At 38.9% G+C, this 12,158-nt stretch overlaps 1 protein-coding gene across 1 annotated transcript in view; it reads left to right on the forward strand.

Annotated features, from left to right (window-relative positions):
* Nucleotides 1–12,158, forward strand: part of fryb (furry homolog b (Drosophila)) — a 76,966-nt gene that overhangs the window by 24,662 nt on the left and 40,146 nt on the right. Inside the window, exons 12-30 of the mRNA XM_052115893.1 lie at nt 1,484–1,587; nt 1,748–1,856; nt 2,309–2,395; nt 2,526–2,697; nt 2,815–2,947; nt 3,191–3,298; nt 3,712–3,946; nt 4,080–4,265; nt 5,082–5,168; nt 5,412–5,671; nt 6,155–6,344; nt 6,428–6,552; nt 7,256–7,313; nt 7,663–7,754; nt 7,933–8,105; nt 9,943–10,103; nt 11,032–11,142; nt 11,531–11,685; nt 11,804–11,903. Of these exons, the coding sequence (XP_051971853.1) occupies nt 1,484–1,587; nt 1,748–1,856; nt 2,309–2,395; nt 2,526–2,697; nt 2,815–2,947; nt 3,191–3,298; nt 3,712–3,946; nt 4,080–4,265; nt 5,082–5,168; nt 5,412–5,671; nt 6,155–6,344; nt 6,428–6,552; nt 7,256–7,313; nt 7,663–7,754; nt 7,933–8,105; nt 9,943–10,103; nt 11,032–11,142; nt 11,531–11,685; nt 11,804–11,903 (2,646 nt within the window). The remainder of the gene's footprint in view (nt 1–1,483; nt 1,588–1,747; nt 1,857–2,308; nt 2,396–2,525; nt 2,698–2,814; nt 2,948–3,190; nt 3,299–3,711; nt 3,947–4,079; nt 4,266–5,081; nt 5,169–5,411; nt 5,672–6,154; nt 6,345–6,427; nt 6,553–7,255; nt 7,314–7,662; nt 7,755–7,932; nt 8,106–9,942; nt 10,104–11,031; nt 11,143–11,530; nt 11,686–11,803; nt 11,904–12,158) is intronic.

The following is a 12,158-nucleotide window of genomic DNA, read 5'->3' on the forward strand; positions in this document are numbered from 1 at the left end:
CGTTCAACGCCAGCTGTGTATTTGCTCTTTTAGAGAAACTAACTCTTTTAACTGCGCTGTCGAAGAGCCCAGGGGCAAACTGCACTACCATGCAGAGAAGGAGAAAGCCGCTGATATGCGCCGTAGATCCAACAGCAATCACACTCAGAGGTGGGTGGAACAGTGTGTGACTCGCAGATCGCTGCATACACGACCATCGGCTCTGACGAAAATTTCGGAATAAACTAGACGTTTTTCCCTGCCTTTATACCTGTATGTCCGGGGGCGGGGTATGCAAATACTGTCGGCCAACTTCTAATTGGCCTTTTTTCATAGATCAGAGGTATATTCGGCACTCGAGAGAGACCCCTAGTGTCGTTGGAGCGACAGACGGGGAACAGAGCTTTAAAATTACTGACATCATTTTTTAAAAGATAAACAATTTTGCACGGCTAATCCAGATACAAGAAAAACATTATTAAAACTATATTTCTCAGTTGTTTCCAAGTCTTCACTGAATTATTGTTAGATATGATGCATTCATACATATTTGTTGCTGCTGTGTTTTGACTGAGAAGCAGATCTGTAATAAAAATTATACTTTATTCTAATTATAATGAACTGTTTGCTTGTTATGATTTCTATGCTGATAAATCCAGTACAGGTCCTCCTATAGGCAAACTTAACATGCTGCTTAAGGCCCCCAATCTGCCAGGGTGCCCCCACATTGTCAAAGCAGTGTTTCAAACATAGTGATGGGGGAACCCACACAAATTTGTGCTTAGTGCCCCCAAAAGGCAAGGACCGGCACTGTATAAATCCACCTCACAGGGAAAATTGTATTGCTGGGTCTCAAGAGGATAATGACTTGTAAAGCCTGATGTATCGAATATGATACAACTGAAAATCACATATTCCGGATTTGTTTTTTAAAATAAATATTTTTTTATTTTGTATATAGGTTAAAAAAACGGCTCAATTGAATAGAATTATATTTTTATTATTTAATGTCACACTTTATAGGGTTACATATACACATGTGCAAGAGAGTTTTTGTAATCAGTGATTTTTTTTATTATTAAAGTAATACACACATACACCTCAATCATCTCCATTTTTTTAGCACTCTGTCAAGACTTCAGTGATTATCTGATTTGATTTGTGTTATCTCTCAATGTCTCAGTTAGTCTTAAGGGCTGCTGTATTCCCTCTTAATTTTCTGCTTGTAACTATCTCTGTCAGTTAGTCTGAGCTGCTGACTTATGTAATAGAGGTTTTGACTTGTAGAAAATAGATTCAGGTTCTCACCTGTCCACATTTGTCCAAATATCAAAGAAAATGTATTATATTTTAAAACAGATTCAAACATTTTATTACATTTATTTTAAAAGTGGTAAAAAAATCATGGACTTGTATTAAAGAAACACATATTTGATGCTCATTACTTATAAGCTATAAGCATTATATTAAAATGACAAATGACAGGAAAGTTCTCTTATTGCAGAATAAAGACCATAAAATGGCTCGGGTGGCACTGGAATCTCTTTATCGACTGCTATGGGTCTACATGATCCGAATCAAGTGTGAAAGCAACACTGCAACACAAAGGTACAAAAAACTGAAACATACAAGCCAAAATACACATGAAATGCAATGTGACAAACACATGGCACAGAGAAGACTGACTGTAATGACTGAGATGATGATGTTGATTATGGTAATACATGTTCATTAATGTGACATTTTTATCTCCCTTTCTATCCTTCAGTCGCCTTACCTCCATTATATCGACGCTATTCCCTAAGGGTTCACGCAGTGTTGTTCCCCGAGACATGCCCCTGAACATCTTTGTCAAAATTATTCAGTTTATTGGACAGGTGTGACACTACTCAAACACTCACTCACACAAACACACATTGATGCTTTCCACAACTATGGTGACAGCCACACTAATACATTTTTGTTTGAAAAGTTTTCAGTTTCCTAACGTCATTGTTTTCCAAAGTATTCAGTGCTAGAGAGCATTTTCGAAATCTCCATTTTCAGTGGAGTAAAATGGTGTTACATTGTGGATGAGAGGTCTAGTCTAGGTTTAGTTTTTAAACTAAAGTGCATTCATGTGGACATGGCCTAAGAAAACAGTTAGTTTGTTAGTTGAAACTAACAGCACTGTTTTCTTAGTGCCATATTGCAGCTCTTTGTTCTCAATCTGCTTTATCTGTACCATGTGCCCACAGAATTCACAGAAATTAATTCTGTACCTGGTGGATTCCTTATTTTATCCACTTTCATGCCTGCCTATTATTTCCTTATGTAATCCTGTCTACAGGAAAGACTAGATTTTGCAATGAAGGAGATCATCTGTGATCTACTTAGTGTTGGAAAATCACACAAAGCTTTCAGTCTAAACCCAGAGGTAAACACACACATCCACTCAAATTAATGTTTATTCTCAGGATTCAAATATTGTTTCTATAATTTAGGGCTTAAGATAGTTTTATATGTTCATTTGCTGATGCTTGTTTGGTTTGTTTGTGTTTGTATAGAGAATGAACATTGCTCTGAGAGCATTTCTCGTCATAGCCGATAACCTGCAGCAGAAAGATGGTGAACCACCCATGCCAAACACAGGGGCCACTTTACCCTCTGGAAACACACTTAAGAAGAAAAAGACCTACCTCAGCAAAACTCTCACTGAGGAGGAGGCGAAGCTAATAGGTGCACACATTTAGCCTGCCTTTATATTTGTGTTTTAGTTTTTGCGTTATTTTTTTTATTTTATTTTTGCATTACTTTTCTCCATTGAAATCTGGCTTGTTTCCACGTTCTTTGCAGGTATGGCACTGTATTACTCCCAGGTCAGGAAAGCCATTGATAACATCCTGAGACACCTGGATAAGGAGGTGGGCCGTTGCATGATGCTCACTAATGCCCAAATGCTCAACAAGGAGCCAGAGGACATGATCACGTAGGCAGTTTTTTCTGGCCTGTTTCCACCTAATATTTATCTCTGTGTAACTTGAGTGGGTGAAGGGAAAGCTCACTGCCAGACAACTCGTGTGTCATCTTCAGCATACACACCCTGTTTAAACAGATTGATGTTCTCTTTTCCCGTCCCTGTTTCTCTCTTGCTCCTGTTTCCTCATGTTTCTCTGTATTGATATTTACTTTCGCATAACTCAAGCCTCTCTGTCTCTCTTGCTCGGGTCAGCGGTGAGAGAAAACCGAAGATCGACCTGTTCCGGACATGTGTTGCGGCCATCCCCCGTATCCTGCCAGATGGCTTGTCCAAAATTGAGCTCATTGATCTCTTGGCAAGGTGAGTCACCAACCCAAACTGAAAATCACCAGAGACACACTGTAGTTCCACAGAAAAACATATTTTATTTACCCCCCCCCACACTGCCATCCTCAATTCCCGCAGACTACCGCGATAACACACTCTCTTGCACCTTAAGTTAACACAAACCTCACATCCTTTGACTACAGTGCTTTTTAAGTGCATTTAGCACCTGGTTAAACTGGATTGCGGATGCTTAGTGAGTAAGACTCACAAAAGTGAATAGTGGTTCAAAGGTTTAGCGTATTTACCCCTTACTTATGGAAATGGTAACCCGCCCACACATTAACATTCTGTTTGGAAAGTGCAGGTTTTTCCTGTTTTCTCTGTATACATTCTTTTGAACATGAGAGTTGGTTGAATTGATTGTTTTTCTTTTAAATTTTTTATAGACTGACAGTCCACATGGATGATGAGCTCAGACTCATTGCCCAGAATTCACTACAGAGTCTGCTGTTGGACTTCTCTGATTGGCGGGAAGACGTTCTGTTTGGGTACACAAACTTCCTGCTCCGTGAAGTGCAGGAGACACAGCAGGGCCTGCAGGACTCCTCAGTTAAACTGCTGCTGCATTTCCTTTCTCAGTGGAGGCTAGCAATCCAGGCACCCGGAAAACGCTCTGCAGAGGTATATAATAAAGGGCATTTTGCTTGAATTCTGAAGTTTATATTGCCATGCATATTTCACCAACTTAAACATTTCTTTGGCGCCGCACACTGCATCTGATTATTGGCATGTGTACATATTTTTTTGCCCTCAGATGGGAGGTCAAAGTAGTGGGTGCTCCAGGCTGCCAGCAGAGCGTGGTCCTCACTCTACAGTACTGCACGCTGTGGAGGGTCTGGCCCTGCTGCTGCTCTGCTCCTGCCAGACCAGCACCCGCAAACTGGCAGTGTCCATCCTTAGAGAGATACGCTTGCTGTTCACAACAATCGGACAAGCTGAGGTAAGACAGACTGCTGGGACCATTACAGATTAGGCCCTTGAAACAAAACAAAATAAGATTGAGCAGAATAGAATAGAATGGAACAGGACAGGACAAGACAGAATACAACAGAATAGAATAGAGCAGAACAAGATGGAATAGAATAGAACAAGGCAAAGCCAAACAGAGTAGTAGTAAAATAACAGAATAGAGCAGAACATTGCAAAAAAAAAGATACAAGACAGCAAAAAAGCAGAATGTAGTTGTAAAATTATTGAATAAAACATAAAATAGAACAGAACAGAGAAGAACAAAACAAAAAAATAAATGGAATAGAATAGAAAGTCATTTAAACAACTGGATTCATACATGCATACATGCACACTTTCGATTAGAATAGAATAGAGCAGAGCAATATAGAATAGTGTAAAACACAAAAGTAGGTAAGTATAAGAGTTGAACAGAGCAGAAAGGATAGCATAAAATATAATATAGCAGAACAAGAAAGAATAGAATAGAACAAGTCGGAGCCAAATAGAGTTGAATAGAACAGAACAGACTAAATAAAATAGAGCAGAACAGAGCTAAGTAAGATTGAATAGAATAGAAGAAGACAACAGAATAGAGTAGTAGTGAAATAATTGAACAGATCAGAAAAAGTCAGAATAGAATGCAGAGTAGAATGATGTCATGTGAACAACTGGATTCATCATAAACATACATGCACATGCAGTTGAGTGGTATCAGATGTAATACTAATCAATACTAGATTTGTTAGTGAAACATAAACATATCCAACACACAAGCCTTATGAGTGTTGTGTGATTCTACTTTCAGGATGACGATAAGCCAATGATAGAGGTTATGGACCAATTGGCCCCCAGCGTGCTGGACAGTTTTGTTCATGTGGCTGTTTCTGACTCTGTAAGCATTCCTCATTAAAGCCGTATATGTTTTTCTCTTTGTGTATCCACATGTTAATATGTGTATGTGTGTGTCTTAGTGTGGTATTGAAATCACCTGCAAAAAATTATTTTGTGCTTTTTATAGATTTTAATCGCAAATGCATAGCTGTTGAGAGTTATAACACTAAAGCAGCATATTGAACACATTTCAAGTCATGCTCTGTTCTATAAGTGCAACTATTAAAACCAGTGTTTTGTGAAGGCCACCCTGCCCATGAGTCATAACGTGGACCTGCAGTGGCTGGTGGAGTGGAATGCCCGACTTGTTAACAGCCACTACGATGTAAAGAGTCCCTCTCACGTGTGGATCTTTGCCCAGTCGGTGAAGGACCCGTGGGTGCTGTGCCTGTATAGCTTCCTTAGGCCTGAGCACCTCCCAAAGCACTGCTCCACGGCACTCAGCTATGCCTGGCCCTATGCCTTCACACGCCTACAGCTGCTCATGCCACTCGTTGACCCAAAGTGAGTTTTACTATCATATAACTTGAAGTTGAAGTGGGACATATCAAATGGCTTATCCCATTCTTAAATATGGAAAGTAGTCTTTAGTTTACATCACAGCCATGAATCATGATTTGCTACTAGCTTCTTGTTAGGAGTTGGTGGTGTTAGGGGAGCAACATTTGCGTTCTAGAGAGTATTTTATTGGACAAAAATTTGGAAAGATCTGTGAGATGCATTATCAGTATTTTTGGTCCGTTTTCCTGGAAAAGAAAGACTTCCTTAATTTTATCAACATTTAGGAGTACACTACTATACAGAAAGCCTCAAAACTACAGTGACAGACATGGACTAAAAGCCTCAAAGAACCAATTTTGATTTCACAGTGTCTTTAAATTATTTTGGAGTGAAAACTGCATAGATTTTCAGGGGGAAAGAGTTTCAAAATTAACATTGGTTTGGAAATTACTCTCTTAACATCTTTCTTTGCAACGCCCCCTGCAGCAGTCCAGTTTATGCCAAAAAGACCAGTACTCCAGGTCCAGCTGATGGCTATGTGACGTTATGGAGAAATTACCTGATACTGTGCCTCGGTGTTGCCAAACCCAGCATCATGAGTCCGGGTCACCTGAGAGCCTCTACGCCTGAGATCATGGCTACCACACCTGATGGTAGCGTCACTTATGACAATAAGGTATGCCCGCTACAGTAGGGTATTCCTCAACATAGTCACTGGAATCAAAATTCAGAAAAGTGTTTTTGTGCATGTTTGATTAGGTGATAGGTACACCCTCAGTGGCTTGGCTCCTAAAGCAGCTGGTTCCTCTCATGAGATCTGAGAGTTTAGAGATCACTGAGTCTCTGGTGCTCGGCTTTGGACGAACAAATTCCCTTGTGTTTAGGTAATACTCTTTCTTATTCTTTTCCTGTTTAGCCGTAGGTAAATTTGTAAACCTGGGCGATTTCATAGCAGTTTTAAAGCATGTCAAAGCATGTTTCATTATTTCATCTGCCTCAGGGGTCTTTTGTTACAAACAGCAACCAAAGTGTTTGTAAAAATATGAAGTGTTTGGAAACAGTTAATTAAAAGAACAGCAGGTGATGCATGTGTTAAATGAGAAGGCAGAAACCACTATCATACCATTCTGATGTGTGTTGTTACTTCCTATAGTGAACATTTCTATAGAACTCCTATAGAAGTGTTCTTTAATGCAACTTTAAAGAATTTCAACCCAAGATATGGATTAAGAACATTTCAGAATCAGATCATGAATTTGGAGACTAGCTGTATTTTTAGCGTTTTATTGTTCAGATGCAGGAAAAAAAGTCTAATTTCTGAAAACTTTCAGTTATCCAGACTTTATCAGGCAGTGTTAAAAAATCTGGCTTCAAACATGCTTTCAAGTTGTTAACTGTTCATGTTAACAAACTTTAATGTTGTAACGGACATAGGACGAATAGGCCGTAAAGCACAGTTATCATATTACACACAAGTTATGTCATTATTTTGGTTAATAATCTGAAACTATTAATGATTTCAAGTAGGAGTTACCGCTGTGAGATGGTTGTTCATGACTGTTATGTTTATGTTGTGTTTTTGATCAGGGAGTTGGTGGAAGAGCTTCATCCACTAATGAAAGAAGCTCTGGAGAGAAGGCCTGAGGTAAGGACCCTGTCCCATTGGTCCAGCTGATTTTGGAAATGCCAAAGATTAACAGAATGTGTATTGTTGGATCCATGTTGTGCATTGGGGTTGTAATAATGTGGGTGATGCAGGTTCAAAACTGGCCTGCAATGTGTCTTAATCCTATTCCTCCACTTAATGATTTTATGTCCCCTCTTCATTGCATCACCTTAAAGAGGCCAGTGTTAAAATGAGAAAGCGAGAGAAAGAATGTGAATATTTTGTAACTGGGTGTGGTCAGTATTATTTATGGAGGAAATGTTTAAGTTGACCAGTAGAAACAACATATTTACTTTTTTAAAGGAACTGTCTCTTTCTTTGTCTATAGAATAAGAAGCGTAGAGAGCGGAGAGATCTGCTCCGACTGCAGCTGCTGCGTATCTTTGAGCTATTGGCTGACTCGGGGGTCATCAGTGACAGGTGAACTTATCTGCTGATCTCAGACTAATTTTGTGTTCTGAAGTAGTTCAATCTTGTGTTTAACTTTTTAAAACTGATCTTCTTTCACAAGTAATTGAGTTCCTTACCTTTGGTGTATTAAAAGAGAAAAAAAAAATCCCTTCTTCACCTGCTTTAATCTGTCTTTTCTTCACTGTAGTACTAATGGGGCATTGGAGAGAGATTCTCTGGCTCTAGGAGCCCTCTTCCTGGAGTATGTGGATCTGACTCGAATGCTCTTAGAAGCAGAGAATGACAAAGAGCTGGACATTTTAAAAGACATGAGAGCTCATTTCAGTGGAATGGTGGCCAACCTCATCCAGTGTGTACCAGGTAAGACTGCCAGATGCTGTGAATTTGGAAAATGCAATACAAAATCAATAAAAAAAAAAAATCAAGAATAGTTCACTCAAATGAAAATTCTGTCATTATTTATTTACCTTAATGTTGTTCCAAATCCAAATGACTTTCACTGTGAAAAGGACACAGAGAATAAGAGCCTTAGTCACCATTCACTTGCATTGCATAATTTTTCCATAAATGATAGTGAATGGTGACTGACCCTGTCAGTCTCTAACATTCTGCTAAAAATGTCATTTTTTGTTCCATGAATGGAAGAAAGTCATACAGGGGTTGGAACAACAATTAGGGTGTGTAATAAAGAGAAAATGTTCATTTTTGGGAGAACTATCCCTTTAAATGAGTAGCTCACCCAAAAATGAAACTAATTAAAGTAATTCTTTAATCATTTACTCACTCTCAAACTCGTAAGACTTTCTTCTGCAGAACACAAACAAAAATATTTTCATAGATGTATGATGTTTTTATCCCCAAACAATGCAAGTCAATGGGGTCCAAAACTTTTTGAGCTCCGAAACGGTCAAGCGCAAGGAAGTGTAATCAAGCTTCTCTCATGAACGCGCCAAGAAGATTGCTAATGGCAAGATTTATCGTAAAACATTTTGATTTACATTTTGGTCTGTTTCTTACCCCAAAACTGATCGTAGTGCTTCAATTGACATGGATTCAATCACTTTATTTGTATGGATTATCTTTGTGCTGCTTTTGTGACCTTTTTGGAGCATGGAAGTTTTGTACCTCATTGACTTTCATTTCATGGAAATAAACACATCATACATCTATGAAAATATCTTTTTTCTTTAGACTTTTTTTCATCTGCTGAACACAAGCGAAGATTTTTTGAAGAATATTTCAGCTTTGTAGGACCATACTATGCAAGCGAATGGGTGCCAACATTTTGAAGCTCCAAAATCCTCATAAAAGCAACATAAAAATACTCCAGACGACTCTGGTGGTTAAATCAATATCTTCTGAAAGGATATGAGAAACAGATCAATATTTTAGTTATTTTTCCTTCTCTTTCACTTTTCCTCTATCTGTTTTTGGAGATGGCATATCAACCCCTACCGGGCAGGGAGGAGTGTATGATAAATATTAAATATTGATCCGTTTCTCACCCACACCTGTCATATCATGTCTGAACACATGGGGTTAACCACTGGGATCATAAGGATTACATTTATGCGCCCTTTATGTGGATTTTGGCGCTTCAATTTCATTTGTGTTCTGCAGAAGAAAGAAAGTCAAACACATCTGGGATGCCAGGAGGGTGAGTAAATCGTGAGAGAATGTTCATTTTTGGGTTAAATATCCCTTTAATGAAAGAAGGTATGGTATAGTAGTTGATATAATAAACCCATAGTTACACAGTTCTTGGAGTCTTAGGTTATCTAAAGAAATCGCCCTTTCAAAGGCTCAAAAAGATCTAACTGTGGGTGAGTCACTTGCTGAGGGCCCGCAGCAGAGCTTTGAATAGAAATTTGCTGTCTCTGATTAATACGTGCTGACTGACCAAAGGCCCTCGAACCAACAAAGCACAACACCCCTTCTGACACATGTCCCACCAAGCAGCCTGTGCAAGCTAACTGCTTTCAGATCAAAAGCTGTGATGGAGGGCTGCTCATCAGCATTAACATCCTTTAAAGATAGATAGATAGATAGATAGACAGACAGACAGACAGACAGATACATACATACATACATACATACATACATATACACATAAATACAATACATACAAGCAAAAAAACAACCCTCTGTATGAAATAGTGTTTGTTCCCCAAAGTCTTATTCATGTGTTTGTCTTTAGTCCACAACAGGCGGTTACTGTTCCCCCAGCAGAGCCTGAGGCATCACCTCTTCATTCTTTTCAGCCAGTGGGCTGGACCCTTCAGTGTCATGTTCACACCCCTTGACCGCTATAGTGATCGCAACCACCAGATCACACGATACCAGTACTGTGCTTTGAAGGTAACCTCACAGTCTCTACACAATAAGGGATAGTTTTATGGTCACTTTCTGCAGAAATCTAGTATTTGAAATGACCAATAAGGCATTTTATCAAACACAGATTAAGTTACATCCTTAAATGAATGGTCCTTTATACCCTCAAACTTGGCATATTCATATGTCTCAAAATTTAAGAGCACAGGGGAAGTTTTGTTAAAAAAAGAAGAAGAGAATTGTTGATTAATCGCAATCACAGTTCAGTTTAGTGCAGTCGGTCTTCTCATGTCAGTGGAAGGAAGAAATGATACTGTCATGTCAGCGGCTCTAAATCAAGTGTAAACCTTTGATATCCAATCTGGAAAGTACATGAATGCTCAATTAACAATTGGCGAGTGTCTCGTGGAAAATTCCCCAAGCTCACTGCACCCTATTGTCCAAACAGGCATGGAATTGGTAGGTGCTACATGCTCTGGCTTTTTAGTGCAAGGTGTGAAAAGCCCATTTCACAAAGGATCAGGACTATTAGAGAGAAGAACTTTGTGTCTAAGCTTTAAGAGGAGTGCATCAATTCACTCAGCAATGGGCAGGTGTGCATCAGGGGCTCATTTGTTGCACTTTAAGAGTTTGTCTGTGTGAAAATAATTTTTCTGTAGTAATTCTTTCATGCACTTTGGCTCAGTATAAATTAATATTTTAAAAGGTTATGCCTTTTGGACTTATGCCTTGTGGAGTTTGTTGTTTTGCCATTCCCGTTCTCCATCATTCGCTCCCTGGAATTTCCTATTAATAAAAATGCCTGTATTAAGAACTCTTGTCTTACTTTTAAGATTTCTTAAAGCCAGTTCCAAAACTAAGATGCAGCTTTTGTGTGTGCTGTATGTGAGATTTATTTTGAGAAAAAACCCCCCACTTTTGTAAGGTTTGTGCATGTGTGTATGGTTTCTTGCAGGCTATGTCAGCGGTATTATGTTGTGGCCCTGTGTTTGATAATGTGGGCCTTTCTACGGATGGATACCTCTACAAGTGGCTGGATAATATCTTGGCCTGCCACGATCTCCGGGTAAACAAGTTCTTACTGTATTTATTGCTAGAATGGTTTCTGTGTCAACTGTAGTCCTTGGCTGAACCGCAGTGATGTTCAACAGTCTTCCTGTTTAAATTAAACAGCTGCTTTTCATCAGGTTAAGTGCATTCATTAAAACTAAACCTAGAAGCCTATCTGATAGGTTTAGCCTGTGAACATATTTTATTTCATATTGTATTGACTTTATTGGTTCTGGGTTGTCAACTACTGTAATAATCAAGAACCATAATCTTGATTGTTATATATTATTTAAAAGGTATACATTTATTTGAATGTCAAGATTACTTATTTTATTTTCATCCTTATTTACACCAAATCTCTGTGTGCTGTATTTGAGTTGACACTTCTATCTATTGGGCTACAGGTGCACCGTCTGGGCTGTGAGGTTGTCATCTTGCTCCTGGAACTGAACCCAGATCAGGTCAATCTGTTTAACTGGGCTGTGGATCGCTGCTTCACTGGATCATACCAGCTTGCGTCCGGATGCTTCAAGGCTATTGCCACTGTGTGCGGTAGCAGGTATGACAGAATCTTCATCATGATCATCACCTTAATCCCTGTTGTCAAATAGAACAGCTTTGTGTCATAAATTACATTTCAAATCTCTATTTCACCTCTCATTCTTTCTTTATTTCAGGAATTATCCATGTGACATTGTGACCCTTTTGAACCTGGTGCTGTTTAAGTCATCTGACACCAGCAGAGAGATTTATGAGATATCCATGCAACTCATGCAGGTACCTGACTGCAAAATGGACTAATAATTTCATCATTATGAAATCACAAGGCTTAAAGGGTTAGTTCACCCAAAAGTAAAATATTATCTTATAATTTACTCACCCTCATGCCAGATGTGTATGATTTTCTTCAGTAGAACACAAACAAAGATATTTAGAAAAATATCTCTGTTGGTCCTTACAATCCAAGTGAATGATGATCAGACCTTTGTAGCTCCAAAAATCACATAACGGAAACATAAGTTCCATAAGATG

This window comes from Xyrauchen texanus, chromosome 43 (assembly GCF_025860055.1).
Source record: "Xyrauchen texanus isolate HMW12.3.18 chromosome 43, RBS_HiC_50CHRs, whole genome shotgun sequence".
Taxonomy (NCBI): domain Eukaryota; kingdom Metazoa; phylum Chordata; class Actinopteri; order Cypriniformes; family Catostomidae; genus Xyrauchen; species Xyrauchen texanus.